General features: G+C 35.9%; 1 protein-coding gene across 2 annotated transcripts in view; it reads right to left on the bottom strand.

Moving 5' to 3' along the window:
* The window catches only part of FAAH2 (fatty acid amide hydrolase 2), a 67,707-nt gene that overhangs the window by 41,362 nt on the left and 11,553 nt on the right, over positions 1 to 14,792 (bottom strand). For both annotated transcript variants that reach the window (XM_039858710.1, XM_039858711.1), the window contains exon 3: positions 5,843 to 5,979. In XM_039858710.1, coding sequence (XP_039714644.1) covers positions 5,843 to 5,979 — 137 coding nt within the window. The remainder of the gene's footprint in view (positions 1 to 5,842; positions 5,980 to 14,792) is intronic.

Raw genomic sequence — 14,792 nt, forward strand, 5'->3', positions numbered from 1 at the left:
TCAGTTAAATTTTGGTGTATGGTGACAGCAGTCTAGTTTCATTCTTTTGTATGTGGCTTTCCAATTTTCCCAGCACCATTTATTGAAGAGGCTTTCTTTGCTCCATTGTATGTTTTCAGCTCCTTTGTTGAAAATTATTTGCCTATATATGTGTGGGTTTACTTCTGGGCTCTCAATTCTGTTCCACTTGTCTGTATGCTCTGTTTTTTTTCTGCCAATACCATGCTGTTTTGATTATTGTCACTGTAAAATAATTTGAAGTGAGGCAGAGTGATACCTTAGGCCTTGTACATTTTTCTCAGGATTACTTTGGCTATTCGAGGTCTTTTGCGATGCCATACAAATCTTATGGGTTTTTTTTTTTTGGTTCTATTTCTTAAAAAATTCCACTGGGAAAAATGCCATTGGGATTTTGATGGAAATTGCATTAAATCTGTATACTACTTTGGGTAATATGGCCATTTAAACTATGTTGATTCTTCCGATCCATGACAATGATCCATTTCTTTGTGTCTTCTTCAAATTCTTTTAATAATGTCTTACAGTTTTCAGTGTATAGGTCCTTCACATCCTTTGTTAGGTTTATTCCTGGGTATTTTATTCCTTTTGTTGCAATTGCAAAAGGAATTGTGTGGTGTTTTTTATTTGTTTTTCTGAAATTTTATTATCAATGTATAGGAATGCAATGGATTTTTGTATGTTGATTTTGTATCCTGCAAGTTTACTGTATTTGTTTATTGCCTCTAATAGTATTTTTGTGAATTTTTTAGGGTTTTCTATACAGAGAATCATGTCATCTGCACAAAGTAACAATTTGACTTCTTCATTCCCAATGTGGGTGCCTTTTATTTCTCTTGCTTGACTGCTCTAGATAGTACTTACGATATCATATTGAATAAGAGTGGTGATAGCGGAGAAACCTGTTTTGTTCCTGACCTTAGAGGAAAAGGTTTCAGTTTTTCACCATTAAGTATGATGTTAGCTGAGGGTTTGTCATATACAGCCTTTATTATGTTGAGATACTTTCCTTCTATACCCATTTATTAAGTGTTTTAATTATAAATAGATGGTTTTGATCATAAATGGATGCTGTATCTTGTCAAATGCTTTTTCTGAATCTATTGATATGATCATATGAATATTATCCTTTATTTTATGTGGCGTATGATATTGATCGATTTTTGTATGTTGAACCATCCATCCTTGTGCCCCTGGAATGAAACCCACTTGATCATGATGTATAATTTTTTAAATATATGGTATTTGATTTGCTAGTATTTTGTTTAGGATTTCTACATCTGTATTCATCAGAGATATTAGTCTAACATTTTCTTTTTTTGTGTTATCCTTACCAGGTTTTGTTCTCAATATCATTTAATTCTGCTCTAATTTTTATTATCTCCTTCTTTCTGCTGACTTTGGGCTCCATTTGTTCTTCTAGTTCTAGTTTTTTTAAAATGTAATGTTAGGGTGTTGATTTGGGCTCATTCTTGTTTCTTGAGATAGGCCTGTAATGATATGAACTTTCCTCTTATTACTGCTTTTGCAGTATCCCTAAAGTTTTGATATGTTGTACTATCATTCTCATTTGTTTATATGTATCTCTTGATCTCTCCTTTTATTACTTCTTTGATCCAGTCATTCTTTAGTAGCATGTTGTTTAATTTCCACATATTTATGGTTTTCCCTGCTTATTATGATAATTATTTTTTGCAGTTGATCTCCAGTTTCAAAGTATTGTGGTGGGAGAATATGCTTAGTATGATTTCAATCTTCTTAAATTTGTTGAGGCTAGTTTTGTGTCCCAACATATAGTGTATCCTTGGGAATGTTCTATGTGTGCTAGAGAAGAATATATAATCTGGTGTTTTGGGACGAAAGGCTCTATAAATGTTGATTATGTCCAGTTCATTTAATGTGTCATTAAGGCTGTGTCATTAGGTCTCCTATTGTGATTATGTTTTTGTTAGTTTCTCCCTTTAGTTCTGTTAGTAGTTGCTTTATGTATTTTTGTGTGCCCCAATTGGGAGCATATACATTGATAAGTGTTATGTCTTCTTGATGTATTGTCCCCTTTATCTTTGTGAAGTATCCATCTTTGTCTCTTGTTACCTTTTTTATCTTGAAGTCTATTTCATTGGATATTTCTATACTCACTTTTTTCTGGAAGCCATTGCCTGGAGTATCATTTTCCATCCTTTCACTTTAAGTCTATATTTGCCATTGCAGCTGAGAAGTGTCTCGAAGGCAGCATATGGTTGGGTTTTGGTTTTTGATAAAATCTGCTACTCTGTACCTTTTTATTGGCGAGTTCAGTCTGTTTACATTTAGGGTGATTATTGACATATGAGGTTTTCCTATAGCCATTTTATCTTTTGTTTTCTGATAGTTCAGTGTCTCCACTGTTTCTTTGCCCTTGTGATTCTGTTATTTTAGTTTGGTGGTATTCTATGGTTTTCCCCTCTGTTCCCTCTTTTTTTTAAGTTATGTGTCTCAGTTCTGGATTTTCTTGAGTGGTTACCATTAAGTTTATGTAAAAGAAAGTTTCATATACACAGTAGTCCTTCTTCTTCCTCGTGTGTCTTATTTCCATTCCCCTTCGCAAATTCAGACCTCTACCTTCTGCTTTTCTGTTTTTGTTGTCTCAAATTATCCCTATTTATGCTGTGAGTTCATTTCTGAGTTGCAGTAGCTACTATCTTCTTCTCTCTTAAAAATGTTTTTATATTCTTTACCATTATGTAATATTTAAATTTATAATACCCCGAATAAGGTTTACGATACTCTGCTTTTGTCTGTTAGTCATCTTACTCATAGATTTATATCTTTTTGCCTGTTGTTTCAGGTAGAATAACCCCCTTCAGTATTTCCTGTAATGCAGGCCTTGTGGTGGAAAAATCCCTCAGCTTATGTATGTCTGAAAAGGACTTTATTTCTCCTTCATATCTAAAAGAGATGTTTGTTGGATATATTATTCTTGGCTGGTAGTTTCTCTATTTCAATAGTTTGAATATTTGATTTCACTCTCTCCTAGCTTGTAGAGTTTCTGCTAAAAAATTCGATGATATTCATGTGGATGGGGAGTATGGCATAGCAAATGTAATCAGTAGTATTGTAATGGCTATGTGTAAAGCCAGATTGATGATAGAGTAATCACGGGAATCATTTCATAAACTATATAAATGCAAATAATGAAAAATTTAAAAAATTCGATGAAAATCTAATGAGCTTTTCTTTATAGGTTACCATCTTCCTTTCCCTGGCTGCCTTGAGAATTCTTTCTTTGTCATTAATTTTTGACAGTTTTGATATAATGTGCCTTGGAGAAGGCCTTTTTGGATTGAGATAATTACGTGTTTTGTTTCCTTCTTAGATTTGATGATTCAGTTCTTTCCATAGGTTTGGGAAGTTCTCATTGACTGTTTGAATAGGATCTCTGTTCCCTTCTCCCTCTCTTCTTCTGATATACCCATTATTCTTATATTGCTCTTTCTGATGGCGCCAGATAGTTCTATAGTTTTTTTCAATTTTTTTTTTTAACTCTCAGGTCTCTCTCTCTTCTTCTATCCACATCATTTCCAGATTTCTGTCTTCAATATCACTAATTCTTTCCTCCATCTGGTCAGCTTTATTTCCTAAGCTCACTATTTCATTCTTAATCTCTTCTATTGAGTTCTTCAGCTCCAAAGGTTCTATTTGGTTTTTAAAAGTTTCAATCTCTTTGGTAAAGTCTTCCTTTTATCATTGATTTTATTTCTAAATACATTAAACTGCCTGCATCTTCTCACATTTCACTGTATTTTTTCAAAACTGCAATCTTGAATTCTCTGTCATTTAAATTGCATATTTCTATATCTTTAATTTTATTTTCTGGAGATTTTTCATTTTCTTTCCGAGCTGCCTTGTCACCATGGTTGTTCATGGTATTTGATGAATTGTTTATCCACCTAGGCATTTATGGGAATGTACTTTACTTTTAAAAAAATTATTATTTTGAGTGATCTCTCTTTAGCAGGTTGATAAGAAGAGGTTTTTCTTTTGTTTTCCAGTAAGTGGCATACAAGCTTCCTGCACTGCCCAGGCCAATCTGGTGGGAAAAAAAAATGCCCTTTATTCCCTGAGGAGGTGTGTGTGTCGTCTGTGATTAAGTTGCCTTGGTCCCACGGCTCTACCCCCATGAGCAAATGTGGTGGGTGATGGAGTACTGAGCCCCTAAAGAGCTCCTGAAGTCTTGGTGCTACCCCAGCAGCAAGGTGCAGTGTTGTGCTGCCTAAGGTACCCCAGTGCCTCTGCCAGGCTCAGCCTGGATGGGCAGAGGTCGGGTAGGGAAGGAAAGCTCACCACTGTGCCTATGGCTTTGTTTTTCTAGTAATGGTGACCACCAGACTTCAGCTGCCTGGCTTCCATTCACCATCCCTGTCACCCCTAACCAGCTGCGGTGTGCATCTCAGTTCCCAGGGCCGAAGACTCTTGCTCTGTAGCCCAACACTCACTGCTAGCTCTGGGATGGTGCAGGGAGGTGAACTCAGTGAGGGTGGGAGAAGGCAGTCAGGTTCCATGGCTCAGCTTTTTGCTTGGCAATGGCAGTTGCAAGAACACAGTGGTTGCACCTCTGTACTCTGTCTCTGCCCTGGCCCCTGCCCTGATCCCTGGGTTCTGCCTTAATATATGCTGATCGCTCAGGCATGAATGCTTGGGGCTACAAAGTGTGCACTTCACAACCCGATTCCTCCTCTCTCTCTCAGTACTGCAGGGAGCTCCAGGCTGCTTCCACAGCACCTGTCTCTGCTCTCTTCTCTTTCCTCTTCCCTTGCTTACCCGATTTGCCCACTTTCAGATGTTTTGATGTGCAGATCTCTCAGAAGTGTTTGTGTGTTAGGCTGGAAATCTTCTGTTGTATTGTACCTGTTTAATTCATTGTAGTTTCACGGGGAGAGATCAAGGGGACCCCTCACGCTGCTGTGCTTCTGACATCACTCCCATATTTTCCTTTCCTCTTCAATCACTTTTGTTTATTTCTGTCTCTCTAGGAATCTGTACATTTCATTTGTGTTGCCTAATGTGTTTATATTAAATTACTGCTATTAATTTATAATTCCTTTAATATGATTAAAAACTGTACTCATTCTACCTCTTTCTTTCTAGATTTTATTCTTATTCTTTCTCTCTTGTTTCTGTAGCTAAAATCTTGTCAGTTTTCAGATCATTTCAAACCAACTTTTAGTTTCATCAATTTCACCTATTGTTTTATTGTTTTCTAGCTTACTCTAATCTGTATTGTTTCCTTCTACTTGGTTTAGATTTGGTTTGCTCTCCTTTTTCTAGTTTCCTAAGGTGGAAATTTAGATCATTGATTTTAAATATTTTTTTTCTTTAAATATACTCATCCAAAGGTCCGAATTTCCCTCTAATCATTTCTTTAGCTGTATTCCACACGTTTCAGTATATTGTTGCTTTGTTTCTTTTTACCTCAAAAGTTCCATTTTGCTTTTTTCTTTGACCCATGAATTACTTAGAAGTATGTTTAATTGTCAAACACCTGGGATTTTCATTTACTTTTAAATGAGATAATGATACTATTCTTATAGTCTGCTTTGAGAATTAATGAGCACTGAGCATAGCCCCTCATGTGCCATCCAGTTCTAACAGATGATGGTCACTACTGTCTCTCTTCTCAATGGAACTTGCAGAATATTTCCCCTCAATTCAGAAATGAAGAAACCCTTACATTAGTCTTTCCCTTTGGTAATATTTTTTTTTTCAGTTTATAACTTCAGAATACATATGCCATTTGTGGGTTCAACCCATGTATCTAAAGACCCATGTATCTAAAAAACAGTACCTTGCAGCTGGAAGGCTTCTTTGACTGTCAAAGGAACCCCTAGGAAGGGCCATTTTTTTTCCAGGGTGGCATCATCTTCCCAATTCTCCAAGAGCTTCATATCTACAGCATGAGCCTCCTTCTTAGCTTCTTCAAACCTAGAAAAAATAAAACAGAGGTGTATCAAGCACATAAAGTAGCCATCTATCTTATTAAAAGAACATAGATTGGCATACTGAAATTAATGTACTTGTCAAGATACTTATATAGCTAACCCCCTTTTTTTATTGTGACATTGGTTAACATAATCCAGTAAGTTTCAAGTGTACAATTTAACAGTAAGGCATATATATATATGCCTCTCAATAAACTGTCATGTGACTTAAAAATAACTTTAATATATATTTTATATATTACATACATAAAATTGTATGTTCACTATCCATAGTTAAATTTCTTTCTGTCACTACATATTTGACTCCTTTTACCACATCTACCTCCCTCCTCCCCTCCACCCTCTGGTAACCACTAGTCCATTGTCCATGTCCATGGGTCTCTGTTTGTTTGTCCTGTTCATTTGTGGCCTTTAGGTTTATATCCCATATATAAGTGATTTTTGACTTTTTCTGTTTGGCTTATTTCGCTTAGCATGCTTATGTCGAGGTTCATCCATGTTGTCGCAAATGGCAGTATTTCATCTCTTCTTATGGCTGAGTAATACTCTATTGTATATATGTACCACAGCTTCTTTATCCAATCATCTATCATAGGACACTTCGGTTGCTTCCATGTCCTGGCCACAGTGAATAATGCTGCTATGAACATTGGTGTGCAAATATATTTTTGGATATGTTTTTGGATATATGTTTTTGGATATATATACAAGTCTTTGGGGTAAATACCTGGTAGAGGGATTGCTGTATATGGTAGATCAATTCTTAGTTTTTTTGAGGAACTGCCATACTATTTTCCATAGTGGCTGTACCAATTTGCAGTCCCACTAGTAGTGCATGAGGGTTCCTTTTTCTCTGCATCCTCTCCAACACTTTTTACAACTGGTCCTGTTGATAATATAAAGCTAACCCTTTGAACCAGTGATTCCTTTTTTAGAAATTCATCTAAAGTACAATAATCCAACATACTGAAAAAATATATATGAAAGGTGGTCATTGAATCATGATTTGTATTGGGAAAAATGTGAAATTAGCTCATCACAAAATAAATTATTATATTATTTATATTATATTATAAATTATATTATTAAACTTTTATGGACGGCTGTACAATCAATAATAGTGATGTTTTCTAAGAGTTTTTATTGTTCTTCAAAAATTCTTATGATGTAAACTCATTTAATTTTAATGAAAAGAGGAGGTCACAGTGTTATGTTTCTAGTCTAGTTTCGATAATGTGAAAAATATATATGCATTTGTAAGCAAACCAAGTGTTAACAATGAATAACAACTTTTGGTGCTAAGATTATAGGTAAATTATTTTTGTTACTTTCTTGTCTTTTGCAAATGTTCTACAATAGGTATATATTACAGGAATGCTCAGAAACATAAAATTAAATCAATATGCCAAAAATAACACAGTTCAAGTGTATGTGGTAATACAATCACTAAATTACATACTACCAGTGGAACTTCTCAGTGTCTCAAGCAGTAATTCTTCAAAATAGGAATTTTAAATCCTCTAAATAAACTGCCATGTGACTTAAAAATAACTTTAATAAAGAATTGTTGGGCTCACTGGAAGCAGTGTTGATGTTTATTAATTACTTCAACAAATATTCAAAGTACTCAAACAAAAATAAGTATATTCAAATCTGTGCCTTCAAAACGAACAAAAATTCTAAAGCTATCATTTCTTACTTCTGTGATCTATATAAGTTCTTTTATCTTGCTGGATTTCAGTTGCCTCAATTGTAAATTTGGGATATCTATCTAGCAGGATGGTTGTGAGGATACAGTGAAAAAATGGATACAAAGTACAGTTGGTAATGCCAAGTGTATAAGACAATATGCAAGAAAAGGAAGAAACGTGAATTCTAGAGTATGCCAGCATAATAAATGATGATGATGATGGATGATAATGATGATAGTGAATAATCATTGATATGTGACAGGCATTGCTCTAAACATTATACACTCACTCAATCTTAACAATCATGTGAGGTAGGTAACATTATTATACATAATTTACACATGAAGAAAGTCAGGCTCTGGGACATTAAGAACTGTGTCCAAGATCACACAGCTAATAACTGATGGATCCATGATTTTATATCAAGATTTAGTTGGTTCTAAAGCCTAAGAGCACAGACTCCAGACCTGAGCTGTCCAATACGGTAGTCATAAGCCATATGTTTCTATGGAGCATTTAAAAAATCGACTAGTGCAATATGTTGAAATGATAATATTTTGACATAGTTAAATAATATATGTTATTAAAATTAATTACACTTATTTTTAAATCTGGCTGTTACAATAATCAAAATTATATGTATAGCTCACATTTTATTTCTATTGTATAATACTGATCTACAGTGAGAATACATAAATTTGTACCCCAGCTCCATTATTTACTGTCTCCTTAGGAGTGTTACCTAACCTTTCTACATGTCAGTTTCCTGATATAAGTAATAAAACTAATAGTATTTACCTCACAGGATTGTTGATATGATTTGATGAGCTAACACATTTGTAAATACTTACAGCAGTGTCCAGAACATTGTAAACACTAAAATATTAATTGTTACTGGTATTATTAATATTTCTTATTAAAGACAAAGGGAACCCCAAGCAGAAGGAATAAAAAATGATTCAATAAGAAAACATGACCCACTTTTGTGAAAATCTATTAAAGTATTTCTCTAACCTGTGTTTACTGAGAAGTACTCGCTCACCAACAGGGGTGGGAACCCTGCTGTCAGATTTATACTATGGAATGCTGCTATTCTTGTGTGTTGGACACCTGACCAAAGTGAAACAAATCAAATTTCTCTCTCTCTGTCTCTCTCTCTCTCTCTCTCTCTCTCTCTCTCTCTCTCTCTCCCCCTCCCTCCCTCTCTTCCTTCTTCTTCTCTCTCTCTCTCTCTCCTCCCCCTCCTTCCCTCTCCTTCTCTCTCTCTCTCCTCTCTCTCTCTCTCTCTCTCTCTCTCTCTCTCTCTCTCTCTCTCTCACACACACACACACACACACACACACACACACTCCAGTTCAACCAAAAGAAATAGGTACCTTGGTTGTTTAGCGTTAAGACAGGGTTCTGACATTAAGAATTAATGGCAGGACACTAAAAAGAAGGCTCACACATCTACTTCTGAGAGCCCCAGAGCTACCTCAGTTCATGACCTTCCCAGGCTCTACTTGCTTAAATATCTTTTGAAGTCTGTAAAATTACTAGGATATTTATGATTATTAACTCCACTACTACCTTTCCCCCCTTAAGCTAGTCATAGTCACAGACTATATTTCAACCAAAATTATCTTAATGCACATAACTATTTAGAAACTACAGATGTTTCTGCATGTCTAGAGCTAGGTACATGGTAAATGCATTATCATTTGTCAAGCAAAAGCCTAATGCTCTGGGTGTTGCACATTCCAGGGACCTTGTAGCCACGTGCTGTCTAATTGAGAAAAGCAGGTAATTTCTGCCCTTCCTATATCTCATCCCTCACATTTTGGTTGTACATAAAAGAGGTCGGAAGGATATGAAGCTAGAGATTACCACTCCCTAGAAATAAAAGGGTTTTCAGTTACCAATTCAGAGAGATTGGGGAACCTAAGATCAGCATCTCCAACAGGAAGAAGACTGTAACTCCAGTAAAGCATCCACATGCTTAAGAGTGCTACTTCATGAAAGCTTTCCCAGATGTGAATCCTTATCCAAAGTAGAAGGCCCTGTGTGTCAGGAAAAGGGCCTGAGGTCAGGAAAGAAGACCTCAAGGAACAATGTCCCAGTCTGGAAAAAAGGAGGACCTAGAAAGAGATAGACACTAGAAGGACACAGTAGCTAAAGGAAAGTTTTGTGAGTAGGAGGTGAAAATAACTCAGGAAATTGGTCCTAAACTAAAAATGAGCCTTCGGATGATTGCAAAAAGACTCCAGTGGGGGTAACAAGCAGCTACTCATAGGAGAAAGGCATAAGATAATGCTGAAAAATTAAGGAGTGCAAGGGCCCTTACATAGAATACTTAGGAATTTGGAGATTGACACATTTAAAGCAGGAAAGTGACATAATCTATTTTGTGATTTATATATCCTTTGACTTTTACAAAGTAAAGGATATTAAAGGGGCAAAAATGAGAGCAAGAAGACTACTTCAGTAGGCAAAGCGTTGGGACTAAAGTGTCAACAGTTGGGATGGAGAAATGTGGAGAGCTACCTAGACAGTGTATACTGAGATAGTATTTAGAAGTAGAATTCATAGAGAATGGTAGAAAATTAGATTCTGATGGATGAAGAAGGAAAAATCAGGTTTTTTGTTTTTAGTTTGGCTTAGATGACAGTAGATGATGGTACTATTCACTGAGATAAAAACAGAAAGAGGGAAGGTGATGAGTTCTGTTTTAACTACTTTGATTTTGTGGTGCCCAAAGGATATCTAGGTTGTGATATCAGATAGGCAGATGTATATAACAGAATGGAGCTTAGTGGAAAGGTCTGGGAGCTAGCATTTTCCAAATAGTATTTGAAGTCATGGACAATTGCAGAGGCTAAATATATTTATAATTATATGCATAAAATATAAAGGTATACATGAAATTATGGAATAAAATTTTAAGGAACAATTAAAAGTATTTCGATATAGAAGAGGCAAGTAACAAAATAATAGAAGAGAGCAATTCTATTCTAGAGGAGATACACCAGCAAGACGGCACAGTAGGAAATACCAGCCCTCGTCCTCCCACAAAACAAAACAACAATTAGATAGCTATCTATGAAACAAAAGAGGCCTTGGAGGACTCAAGAATACAATTAAGAAAAAATAAGCATGCAGAAAGGATTGCTGGAGAGAACACCATAGTGGAGATGTTTGAAGACAGCTAGGAACAAAAGTGGGCAGAGGCTATCTGTATCACCCATGCAGGGGATCACATGGTAGTCCCCAATGGCCTGCTCTGTGGAGGACTATAGCAGCCTTTTCTGCTGAGGACCTCAATAGCTTCCACAACAACGGTGGACTCCCTGAGGCTTTCACAGCAGAGGATCACGCAGTGTTCATCAGCACAGACCCCAACAGACTGCTCTGCATGAACACCAGGGGCCTTTGCCACTGAGGTAACCAACAACTGTCACCAACATGAACCCTCCATAGAGGGAAAGACTACTGTATCTGCTCCAAAAAGAGTTTCTATTGTATTACTCTGGAATCAGGATTGTCAGCTGCCCAACCCCACATATATTTCATACCCTAGAGCAATGGCTGCTCCATGTGTACTTGCACTTCAGACCCCAGCTCTGCAGCCACTCTGCACATGCCCACTTTCCATAACCTAGCTCCAAATCCTGATATATGAACTCCCACTGCTCAGAAACTGGAGCCACCACTGCTGCAGGCCAGACAGAAACCTGGACTTCAGAGTCACTGTCCACATATGCTGACACTCCACACTCAGGTTTCATAGTAGCTCTGTATGTGCCCACATGCCAGGCATCAGAGTTACTGATTCTGTGAAGTGCCAGTGACACAGGCCCCCCTGAAACTTTGCCCTCCACAAGTATTCATGTTTGAGAATCTCATCCTATCCGTGGCTCCATGTGTGTTCATAATCAGGCACAGGAGCCACTACCACTGCAAGCTAGCTAGTGCTTATCACTCTGTAAGAACAGACACTGGCTCTGTGTCTATTCCACAGGTGTCCATGCATCAGACACCAGTGCAGCTAACACTGTGAAATAGCCTGAGAACCAGAACGAGCATCAAAAAAGATCTCTTCAGCTAGGACATCATTCACGAGAGAAAAAGAAACCAGGAAACCTCCAGCAGAACCTCACTACCACTGCAGACACCTGCAGCTTTGGCCACCAAGGATCTCTACGCTGACCTCAACTAACAGAGCTGCAATGAAACTATGTCACTGGGATTATCCTGGAGCCAGAATCATCACACTCAACCCCACTGGCTCCTTCAAACCCACCCACAGGTGAAAGGCTTTACCCATCAAAAGCAGTCCATAAGGTGTGGAAAGTGGTAACCACACCATCAGATGTGCATATATCAACACAAAGCTACAAAGAACAACAACAAAAAAAAAACTTTTTAAGCATGACTCCACAAAACAAACAATAATTTTCTAGCAACCAACTACATAGAAATGAAGATCTATGAATTTCCTGAAAAAAAAATTGTTTCAAGAAGCTCAGAGAGCAACAAGAAAACATAGATCAATAACTCAATGAAATGAAAACAATACATGAACAAAATGAGAAGTTCAGCAAAGAAATAAAAATAATAAAAAAGAACTAAACAGAAATTATGAAGCTGAAAACACTAAATGAAATGAAAAATGAAACAGAGCACATCAATACCAGACTCAATCAATAAGAAGAAATAATTTGTGAACCTGAAGATGAGTCATTTAAAATTACATAGTCAATGAAGAAAAAGAATGAAAAGAATGAAGAAAACCTACATGTATTAAGGGATCCATCAAGTGAAATGTATTCATCAAACAAAATAATATTCACATTATAGAATTCCTAGAAGGAGTAGAGAGACAGAAAAAGTATCTGTGCTCTTTTGTTCATCATACCATTTTCACAATAGCCAATTTACATAAAACCTAAGTGTCTATATATGGATAAATGTATAAAAGAAAATGTGTTTTATATATATAAACAATGGAATATTATTTAGACATAAAAATAAGGAAATAGAGTCATCTGCAACAACATGGATGAAACTTGAGGGCATTATGCTAAGTGAAATAAGCCAGAGAAAGACAGTGTATGGGGTCAGTTTTATGGAATCTAAATATATATATATATACACACACATATATATATACACACATATATATATATATACACACATATATATATGTAAATATATATATATTTATATATATTTACATATATATATGTGTGTATATATATATATAAAAATATATATATATATTATATATATATAAAAAATATATATATATATTTACATATATATATGTGTATATATATGTAAATATATATATATATATTTTTTTTTAATCGAATTCATAGAAACTGAGAGTAGAATGGTAGATGCCAGGGGCTGGGGCAGGGGAGAATGAGGAGATGTTGGTCAAAGGGTACAAATTTTCAGTTATAAGATGAATATGTTTGAGGATCTAATACACAGCACAGTGACTATAGTTTTTAATACTATACTATACACTTGAAATTTGTAAGAGAGTAAATACTACGCATTCTCACCAAAAAAAAAGAAAACAAGGTAACTCTGTGGGTTCAAAAAATATACATATATTAAATCATCATGTAGTGCACTTTAAATATATATAACTATTTGTCAATTATATGTCAATAAATCTGGAAAAAATTAAAACATTACAAAAAGATAGCTATCCTAGAAGCCAAAGGAAGAGATTATTTCAAGAATAGGGCAATTATAATTCTGGTAATAATAGAAACATGTTACCATACGCTGAGTGCACTTCATATGTCAATGGTTATATTTTATATTTATTAATTCAGTCCTCACAGTAATCCCATAGATATGTAACATTTGCCCAATTATACTGAAGATAAAGGTAGTTTAAAGACTCACCTGAGGTCATATTGTGATATGTTACAGACATTGTTGGCTGCTACTCAAGATCTACTTTTCCCCAGTATTAAGAGAACCTTGATTTTTTTTAGACAACTACCTTTCTCATTGGTCATATATTTTAGGGGAGTAGGTCCAATCCTCAGCCTTAACGGTGCGATTTCTTATTTGTTTAACACAATCACAGTTGATGCTATTCGACTTGCCAGAAATAGGTTTACCTAGAGGCATCTGGTCACAATTTTCTCCTTTGAGATATGAAGTATAGCAACCATCTTATGACAACGAGCCTCAAGGCAAATGAGTACATAGGTTACTGATGACATTAGTCATCTGCTGAATTAATTCTGGGGTTAATCTCCCTAAGGACTCCCTGCTTTATGGGATAATATATTTCTTTATTGTTTTAAGCCATTCTGATTTCATTTGCAGTGAAAATCATCTAAACTGACAGAGTTGGCAGGTCGTTTTCAATTGAGTAGTAGAGTCAGAAGCTAGTTTCAGTGAGTGTCAGCATAAACAGGAGGTAGAGATTTAGAGAAAGTAATTGTTGACTATATTTTATAGAAGCCTGCCTATGTCAGAAGAATGAGAGCATTATGACAGCCAGTTAGTTATAGCAAGATATTCATCTGAAAATATCATAATTTGGCTCTTAAAAATACACAGAATCTGGCTACCTGAAGGTACTGCATTAGAGCAGTCAGAGTCCAGGCTTTGGAGACTAAGTTATCTGTGATGGCTATGTGACCTAGCAAGTGACAACTTTCTAAACCTCCATTTCACCATCTATAAAATGGGATAATAGTAAGACCTACAAGCTTTGTCAATGTATACAACACAGTACTGAGCACACAGGAGACACTCAATAAAAGGTGGCTATTACTATCATCATTACTAATATCATCACATTCTCTTGACAGCCAATAAAATTTGTCAGGAAATTCAAAGGATTAGGATTATAGCAGATTAGGCCAAAGCCAAATTGCTCAAATCAGAGCTCAGAGAATCGGCAACACAAAATTTAGGAAATATTCTGCAAGCCTTTATATCAGAAAAACAATGAGAAGAACTACAGCAGGTACTTCTTCAACATCTCCTACTGGTAAATCAGCACCAGTAAAACTAGTATGACATTGGTGGTGGTAAGACAGGGTTCCTGGAACACTTGACAGCTAGGAATTTCCCAGCTGGGTGGCAC

Source organism: Pteropus medius, unplaced genomic scaffold, assembly GCF_902729225.1.
Source record: "Pteropus medius unplaced genomic scaffold, Ma_sr-lr_union100, whole genome shotgun sequence".
Classification (NCBI taxonomy): Eukaryota; Metazoa; Chordata; class Mammalia; order Chiroptera; family Pteropodidae; genus Pteropus; species Pteropus medius.